Source organism: Magnolia sinica, chromosome 9 (assembly GCF_029962835.1).
Source record: "Magnolia sinica isolate HGM2019 chromosome 9, MsV1, whole genome shotgun sequence".
In the NCBI taxonomy this organism is placed as follows: domain Eukaryota; kingdom Viridiplantae; phylum Streptophyta; class Magnoliopsida; order Magnoliales; family Magnoliaceae; genus Magnolia; species Magnolia sinica.
In genome coordinates, this window is record NC_080581.1 from 14,278,530 (window position 1) to 14,288,527 (window position 9,998).

The following is a 9,998-nucleotide window of genomic DNA, read 5'->3' on the forward strand; positions in this document are numbered from 1 at the left end:
CATCTTGGTGGCCTCATTAGCTCATATATAAAATTTGTGGGCCTATTGGAAGTTACTAGACATAATGTCCATAAGTTGCATAAAAAAATGATGGCAAGCTACCAGAACTGACTATTGAAAAACGTGTTGGATCAGTGAAATGGAGTGAAAAATGCTGCTATGTAGACCAGGCTATTGCTATGTAGACTAGGCTGTTTAGGTTTCATACCAGCATGGAGTCTTGACAATTATGCTTATAATCCAGTGAAAATTGTCCCAAAGCGTAACAATGAAATTGAATATGTGCTTGTTAATCTTCAACAGACTGCATGAGCAATTGACTACTGCAAAACAGTTTGATTTTTTTAGCTGGGTCTCCATTCATGGCTCAATGGTAGACTTATTACAAGTTTCAACAAATAAATTAGACGCATGCATGTTAAGTTGCCCACAATCTGCCCAGGATCAAGTTCATGAGATCCAAGCCATTCATTATCTAGTTCCAAATGAAGTGCATTTTGGAACCTAAAGGATTTAAATCCTTTTGAATCTGATGAATGAGAACCAGTCCTTAGTTTCTTATTTTCTACTAAAATTGTGAGATCACCCTTATCAGACCACAATTAAACAATAAGATCCAGTTGATGCTGTAGGTTTCTTCAAGGCCCTGATACAGATCAAGGAACTGTCTCTAAAATTAGAGAGGCTATCAAAGAACAGAAGGAAATCACCGTTCAACTGATCAACTACACAGAGTGGTAAGTTGCTAATATCAGTACTTCCAGGTATGATGTCACTATATCATGTCAGTTCCATCATTTATTGCATTAGGAACTCAACTTTTCCATGTGCGTGATCAACTACACAGAGTGGTAGGTTGTACCTTTGATGCTTTTCCATGTGCTTGACCTTTGAAATCTGGGAACTGTAGGGAAAAATTTTCTATAATTATGCTATTTAATTATATTTCATTTCTTAATATCTATAACTTGCTTTTTTGTCTTATTTACTTTACTGATGGGAGTAGGTACATGTTTTTCTTAACTTGGGTTTCAATTGTTTCCCTATGGAGTGTAAATAAATTGAGACAAAAACAACCCTGGAAGCATATTAGATTATCAGTTTCCGTTTAATTTGGAATGAGAAAAAAAAAAAAACACCTTTTCTCCTGGATTTTTTGTTTTCAGTTGAATATTGCAATTATTGCTGGTGTCAACCAATATTTGTGAAATATTGCAAGTATCACTCCACACCATGTACTTGTACAACTGGCACTGTGCTGGCATATAGTGATAATATCGATATTGTGATATATCAACATGTATCAATGACTACATTGTCGATACAAATCAATTTTTGTGATGCCCCTCTGTTTCCTATCACTGACCTGCGATACTGAAAGTATCAGTCCACACCATTGATGCATTGAATACTGTTCCATACTATTAGTACACAACCAAGTGAAAACTGGTTGACATACCTTCGCAATATTGTCAGCATATTTTATTACCATTGACACAACAATTCCACTGCAGGCATCCAATTAGAGAAATAAGATCCCAATTTGACTTGAAAGTAAGGCTATCAAAGGCTACTGAGTTAGTTGACAGGCATTTATAGGTAGAAGTATTGAATCTAATTCTACAAATCAATGATAGATTAGTTTTCTTTGAGAATTTTTGTGGGATCACTGCCATTTATCTTCTGGGTTCTGCATTGCAACTGTGGGAGGATCACTGCCATTTATCTTCGGGGTTCTGTTATTATTATTACTATTTTTTGAAATTTAAATGTCTTTTCATTAACTAAAGATGAAGAATATTTTATTGTCATACTGTCATATTGCTAGACATATACAGGTGTTAGACATGAGGCGCATCAAACGCATGGCTAGGCGATCAATAGGTCCTATGACTGATGCGGGACCTAGCCAGCCTCAAGTGACCCAGGCTACAATGGGTCCCTCTAGTGGTATGTTATGCATCGATTATTTTATATGTTTTTATGCTAAGGAACTATACGAGTATCCATATTAATGTTGTTGTTTTAACAGATTCACAGGGTGCGATAAAAAAGAGAGGCCACACACGATGCCTCGAAGTTTGGAAAATACGTGAAGGACAACACATTACTATTCCCATCAACACTAAAGGACAACCTGTTGGTGACAATGTTAACAAGTTGACAAACTTCCTAGGGACTGTAGCACGCAATGGGGAATATGCACCCCTTACATTTACTGATTGGAGGGCAGTGCCGAATGAGAAGAAGGATGATATGTTGGGACTTGTTATGGTAATAGTGACAATGCTTACTTTTTTTCATTTTTCATTTTTTTTCCATTTTTTGTTCATTATATGATTGTCTGGTTTTAACATGTGATGCAGTCCAAGTTTGAGTTTAACGCGGATGCAAAGAAGTGGGTGTTACAATCAATTGGTAGAAAATGGAAGGATTGGAAAGGTGAACTGAAAAAACTCTACTATTCTCCTCATGAGACTGACGAGGAGCGGCTTGCGAACCTTGATGAGCGGGTCAAAGAGGATCAGTGGAAGACACTAATTCAGTTTTGGAACTCTAAAGAAGGGAAGGTATGTGATGAGTAATTATTGATTACTTTATGTTTTAGAATTACACAATAATCTTTCGTTGATATCTTATAATTTACTCCATCGGTGTGTTCACATATAGGCTCGTAGTAAGACAAGTTTAGAGAATCGAAAAAGACAATTAATCGGCCACGCTGCAGGCTCAAAGAGCTTTGCACGGATACGTGAGGAAGAGGTAAATTTTCTTAATCACTCGATCAATCATGTTGGTCTATTCCTTATATATAACTTGTTTACATAATGATAGAGGAAGAAAATAGCTAGTGACGAGGATCCAAGCCGGGCAGATGTGTTTATATTGACCCATACGTGCAAGAGTGGTAAGCCTGTGGATGAGGCTTCATTAAGAGTAATGGTATATCCCTGCATCTAATCATTATGTTTTATACTTTTAAAAAAAAAATTCTCTCATTTATCGTTGTACAATCTAAACCGATATTTTTCTATTGCAGGAACAACTTAATGAACAAATTTCTCAGTAGCCCGATACCTCACAGAATAGCACAGGAAGGAATGAGTTGTTCTCTCAAGTAATGGGAGAAGATCGACATGGCCGAGTCCGCACTTATGGGTTAGGCCCCACTCCTACTGATTTGTGGGGAACAACACATAGCCAACGAAGGATTGCCTCCGCTGCTCAGATTAGAAATGAAGAATATGAGGAACTGCAGATTGAAGTATCATCCCTAAAATCAAAAGTTTCATACCTAAAATTGGAAGTATCATCCCTAAAATCAGAATTTTCATCTTTTAAAGAATCCATGGTGCAGCTGATATCCTCTAGGACAAATCTGAAATCCACAGTATCAGATAATTCAGCTAATCTCAACCTAAACCAACCGGCCTCATCATCAAGCCAGGTAATTATATGCATATATTTACATGTGTATTATGTCCTATATTATATAGAGTTTAGTCGGTATATGATGATTGACATTGATTTATCATTTGTAGGGACACTTAGCGAAAAAGGGAAAGACTACGACTTGCAGTAGTACCGGGGTAAATTTTCACACAAATAATAGTTCTTTTATTATGTTTTGAGATTATTGTGTTCTTAATTAGATGTGGTATACAAATGATGCAATGTATTGTGTTAAATAATAAAATTTATTTGTAGGACGTAATCGAAGTTCTTCTTACTAGTATCTGTGGGGTTACCGTCGCTAGAGGGATTGTCTTGAGTAAGGATCCGCTCACAAAAGTAGGCGGGTTTCCACTTGGAAATGGTTTTTGGGAAGAATATATTCAGGTGGCAATTGTACGTGAAGAGACTTTGATGAGACCCTATGGATGATACAAAACAATTGGGGATGCGGCTGGAACAAGTATTTGTTGGCCTGATTGTTGTTGTTTGGTAAGATTATTTTTTTTTCATATACAATAGAACTTATATAAGATTGTAAATATTAACTAATTTCTTTTTGTTATTTTATTTTGTAGGTTACGACAACTATGGATTGAGCTAAATGGAGGGATCTCTCTCTCTCTCTCTCTCTCTCTCTCTCTCTCTCTCTCTCTCTCTCTCTCTCTCTCTCTTTGTTATTTCTGAAAACAAAAATAATTGATTTTGACAGTTGGTTGTGACAGCTAATGTTTGTTTCATGTTAGTAGTTTTGCTTGACTAATCTACAAAGATTTATATTGTGATTTGTTTCAGCTTTTCGTCTTCTTATGCGTAACAGAAGGTACACATTTCTATTATGATTTGTTTTGATTTTTTCTCTACTTATGCGTAAAATATTCTGATTTAAATATTAAGAACTACGTAGTGGCTTGATCCCAATCTTTCAAACATTGGGTACGTAGGCAGCCGTTCATAGTAGACTGTATCGGTGCAGCCACAATTATTTTTTTCCCCTTCTTGTAGTGTAGATGCATTTTCATCAGGACTATTTGACAGTAAGAGAGGTGGATGATCAATATATACCCTTGTGTTCAGTTTCTATGCAGGTAAGCAGATATTCCACCCCATAAGTTTTTGACATGTTTATTTATCTATATGTTAGAAAGATGATCTTAGAGCAAGTGGTTAATTATCCTACATTAATAAGCTCCAAGGATGCTCTCCAATAGGGGGAAAAGGGTGCTTCGAAATCTTTAAGATGATACCCACATGAGTGGACTCAATCAATTCCATTGTTTCCACAAGAGTGGCTCACAGGATAAGGGGACAGTCTGATTTCTGTTGTTTGAAGGGGCACCTGGACTGTTGCCCAATAACATGATATTGAACCATTGAAAAGAAGCAATGACTTGAATTTCTAAATGGTAAAAAGCTTTTACCTTTTCTCCATCTGTCGTGTCATTATATACCTGCCAAAAAATGAAATTCTTTCTAATAGTATATAACACTGTTTCGTTAGACCATATATCACAATTCAGCACATGTGAATTAAGTTCACTCTTGGATTGTATATTTACGGTTAACCAATTATTCTCAATAGAAGCATCAATCAAAGATTGATAGAAATCTCCTTCATGAAGTATCTCATATGGAGGCCGATACAACATAGAAAGATGACTTTCATTGATAGAAGGCTCCCAGACGTTGAAAGATTGCATCTCCTCTACAGAGTTCGGATTCTGTAAGCTGTTATATATTCTTGAATGTGAGGGAGGAGAGGACGCAGGAGAGGATGGAGGGGAGGATTCAGCTAAAGGATACCAGTCGGACTCGAAACCAGATTCAGACTCGATCTCGCTCTCTTGATCATCCACATCTGATTCAGGCTCCATCTTGCTGAACTGATCATCCACATGTGAGGTATCGTTTTCACTCATCGCTTCTGATTTTTACAAAAAGAGTAAAAGAGAGAAGAAAAAAAAAAAAAAAAAGATAAGATTTTCACTTTTACAAATAAGCAGGAAAGAAATAGAAAAACTGAGAGACCAGACGTTTCGTTTATATGCTGTTATAGAGAGACACCAGAGCTGGGATGCGGTTTGGCTGGTCGTGCTTTGTGGGCCCATCATGATGTATGTGTTTTTTATCCATGCCGTCCATCTAATTTTTCAGATAATTTTATGGTTTTATCCAAAAATGGGGCAGATGTAAATCTCAGGTGGACCAGACCACAGGAAAACAGTAGCAATGAAATGTTCACTATTAAAAACCTCACATGCCACTGTAATGTTTATTTTCACATCCAACTATCCAAGTCATAAAGACATGGATGAAGGGAAAAAACAAATATCAGCTTAATCCAAAACTTTTGGAGCCTCCAGGAGGTTTTTAATGGTGTGCGATCAATCAACACTGCTTCCTGTGGTATGGTCCACTTGAGATTTAGATGTGCCTATTTTTGGGATCATGCCATAAAATGATCAGGAAAAGTGGATGGACAGTGGATGAAACACACTCTGTACTGTTTCTCATCGTGTGTTCCACTTGAGTGACGGAAGGGGCTAGTTTTTTTAACCCTTCCCCTAAAGTTGGACCACTCACCCGATGGTAAGAGAGGATTTGGAAAAAATATCATGGTGGGCCCCACCGTGACAGAAGCTGCCCCGGAAGGGGATTAATATCAAAAGTCCGATCCAGGACGAAACTTTCCTCTCCTAGTGGTGTGGATTAGGTGCGGCCAAACCTCAACCAACACGGTGCTATAACAGTGGGAATGATGGTCATGAGATATTTTGTTTTAACCATCCAATCAATGTCCACTAATTTAAGTAATCTAAATTTTTGTTTGACGATTGAAAGATGAGAAAGTAAAGAAGATAGGAAAGAAGAAGAAGAAAAAAAGAAAGAAATAAAACAGAGAGAGTAAGAGAGTTCAAGTTAAGAGGATGACTCACGCTAACAGAAATTTCCTTCTCTTTCTTTCCCTGTGAATCCATCCTTTCCAAATTCAAGCTTTCCTTCTCTTTCCCTGTGAATCCTTTCCAAATTCAAGCTTTCCCTGTGAATCTCTAAGCGTGTTTATTCCTGATTGCTGAATTTGACTACTCTCAGTCTCTCCCACCTTATAAATAGGGGACGCCGATTTCCTGCGATAGCAGAAGTTCATGCGCTGAGAAATTAGGTGGGGCCCACTGTGTTGTTTGTGAGAAATCCTCTCCGTCCATCCGTTTTGTGAGCTCATTTTAGAACATGTTACCAAAAACGAACCGTATCCAAAGCTCAAGTGAGCGGAAAACGTGATAATTAAATGCGGGAAGGGTGCTTCGAAATCTTTAAGATGGTGTGGGTTGCGGGTACAATTTAAGATCTTCTTTGGGCTTGGCAGGGAGGTGGGGTTTGCTACCATCAGCTTTGGAAACTTGAATAATTCCATTCACCAATATTGTGCTGTTAGATTCTCATTTTCACATACCTGATTGTCTCTCGTCCATCGTTTTGGTGATCATTAGCTATTACTTCTATTGAACACATGGTTAATTATTGTGAACTTGAGCTCAAAAAAATAATTGTGCGCTTGGTCTTTGTTTCCAGGTTCGCAACTTTGACCCTGAACTTTTGGATCCAATGTATCAGGCCAGGTACACACTTTTTTCAGCTGACATTCCATCAGAACTGATGCGTTGGAGTAGCCCTAGTCTGGCCTACTCTCTACTCTTCATGCTTTAAAAAAAAAAAAAAAAAAAAAAATATTTAAACAAGCACACACACCGCCACACACTCACGTCGTAGTGGGTTTTCACCATGCATGGATGCTCGAACCCTTGACCAGGTGTTGAAACTCCTAAGAGTCTACCACTGGAGCAAGAGCAAGGACCCAGTCTACTCTTGATGCTTTTTATCTTCTCAGTTATTTGCTCAAGGACGTGTTGCCCTTAAGGTTCCCTTATTTCTATGCTGCAAAACTTACTCAAAGTGTATCAACCTTGATGCTTCTCCTCCTTTCTATGCAACATGCTCAGGACCCAAAAGGCAGCTGTTGAATTTTTCTGGACTGGTGGACTACAGCTGGGATCACCATCAGACGAGCACCAAGACTGCAGTATAGAGACTTTTCCTGGTTTATCCCACAATGACTTATCCTGCTGGGAGTCTAACATTTTGTGGTCTCTAAAGTCATATGACCATGCTGGTGGGCTGCTGGTTCTTTGGGATGTCATCTCAGCACTATTGGTTTTCAAGGAGTCTGCATCGAACTATGTGGAAGCTATACTGTTTAAATGGCTCTCAAGTTGGTTTTTGAGCTATCATCCAGGCCTTGCAACTGAGGAGATTCTGTTTCAAGCCCCAAATTTGTTCCCCAAGATCGATTCCTGCCATCTGCACCTTCTAAACATTATTTGTCGACGTGTAATGCTGTCTGAGATATTGGCGGCAACCGATGGTTCCACATTCTGTCATGTGCTGAAACTGGAAAGGTTTTGGATACAGCTGAAAAATCACATTAAGGTTTTGGATACAGTGTATAAAGATTTGTTTCAGATATTTTGATATGTAACCATGTGCTAATATTTGTTATATGTTCTGTACTTTAATTCACAGAAACTGTTCAATTAAGGTTTGATTTATTTCACTATAGGCATTGTCTGCCTGTAATATGTTAGTTAAAAACTGAAATAGGAAGCAATTTCTTTACAGTATATGCCTAGGAGGGCTTCCATGAATTTTATTTATTGCCTATCATATGCCTAGAATAACTAAGAGTTTCGCTGTATCTTATTGGGGTAAGTTGATATGGATTCAACACTGCCGTATCAGCATGATGTGAAACTGATTTTCTGAATCCCACTCAGCAGGCTATGCATTTACTGTGGTACCAATGGCTACGGTCGTACTGTGGGGCTAGTCATATTTAGTACGGATTTTATCCGTAGCTTTTGACCATTTTTAACAAAAACTAATTATTTAGCGGCGTCCAACACAACTGTCAGTAAAGGTTCTGGCCGCCGGTAAAGCCTTTACCTACTGAGGCTTTACCAGCTGTTAGATAACCGCGGGCAAATGATTTTCCGGCGGTTTTATTGGCCTTTGCCGGACCGCCGGCAAAGGCCAGTTTTCTTGTAGTGAAAGTCACCGTAGAGTTAGAAGAACCGAAATACGGTAGTACCATCAAAGTTACTTACACGTGTCAGGTTGAGATGTCAATCGGTGCCGTCCATATTGTGGATCGTAGTAACGATGGCCCATGGTTTAAATAAAGGCTGACGATTAAAGCCATACTTTTGCACTTTCTATCAATGATGCACCACGGCAGATTATTCTGCTTTCCACCGTTGGGTAGTTGAAGACCACTGATTGCAATGGATGATACGTTTTTGAATTACCTTTCATCCTACTGTCCAAAGCTGGAAGGACGGTCCCGATTAATACCACTTATGTTCCACGCGTGCCACACGGAGGATTTTTATTTTTATTTTCCGGTAAGACGGGCTCTAGCGTATGGGAGCGGATTAGGTGTTACCCGGGTAACAACTCAGTGGGTTACCTTACCATTGAGTCGGTGATGTGTTGTATATCCACGCCGTCCATCTGTTTCTCCAGACCATTTTAGGAAGGAGTCCCAAAATTTATTCAGATCCAATTCTAAAGTGAACTACACCACACGAAACAATGGTGATTGAGTGCTTCACCTTTAAAAATTCCAAGGGGCCCATCGTAAGGTTTTTGTAATTTTTATTTTCAATCCAACCTGTTGATAATGTCAATAATATATAGATGAAGCTACAATAACAATATCAAATGATCTAAAACTCATATCATCCACAAAAGATTTTAAATAGTCTTTCATCACTGTTTCTAGTGGTATGGTCCACCTGAGATCCGGATCTTCTTAATTGTTGTAATATCATCCTAAAATAAGATGGAAAAATATATGAACGGTTTGGATATACCAAAATACACCAAGGTGGGCCTCACATGATTAGGGTAACACCCACTGAGGTTTTACGCGGGTAACAGCCAATTCATAGTACCGAAGTCAAAAGGCCTGCCAAAGTTACCGGTTCGGGATTATTGTGTCAGATTCGTATGTCTTCGACTGAGAGGTTGTTGATTCCACACGCGTGTAACGCCCTAGATGGAGGGAGCGGATTAGGTGTTACCCTTACCGTGTGGCTATATCGATGATGCTATGTATATCCACGCCGTCCATCCGTTTTTTAAGTCCATTTTAGGCAGTCCAAAAAATTAAGCAAAATTTAAGTTCAAATGGACCACTCCACACGAAGCAATGGTGGTTGAACACCATATCATTAAAAACTTTCCAGGCCCAACCGTAATGTTTATTTCACATCCAACCTTTTGATACGTTCAAAAATACATTGATGAAGGAAAATACTAATATCAACTTTATCCAAAACTTTTATGGCTCACAAAAAGTTTTTAATGGTCATTCACCACTATTTACGGTGGTGTGATCCAAATGAGATTTGAATATACTTAATTTTTCTGGAAACATCTTAAAATAAGTTGAAAAAACGGATAGACGGTGTCGATATACAAATAAT

General features: G+C 38.4%; 1 protein-coding gene across 1 annotated transcript; it reads left to right on the forward strand.

Annotated features, from left to right (window-relative positions):
- The first annotated feature begins 1,749 nt into the window (after window positions 1-1,749).
- LOC131256957 (uncharacterized) lies at window positions 1,750-3,604 on the forward strand. Its single transcript, XM_058258080.1, has 7 exons — window positions 1,750-1,950; window positions 2,033-2,274; window positions 2,367-2,570; window positions 2,671-2,763; window positions 2,836-2,943; window positions 3,041-3,448; window positions 3,543-3,604. The coding sequence occupies exons 1-6, from the start codon at window positions 1,791-1,793 to the stop codon at window positions 3,068-3,070; spliced, it is 837 nt and encodes a 278-aa protein (XP_058114063.1). The 5' UTR covers window positions 1,750-1,790; the 3' UTR covers window positions 3,071-3,448; window positions 3,543-3,604.
- Window positions 3,605-9,998: the final 6,394 nt, after the last annotated feature.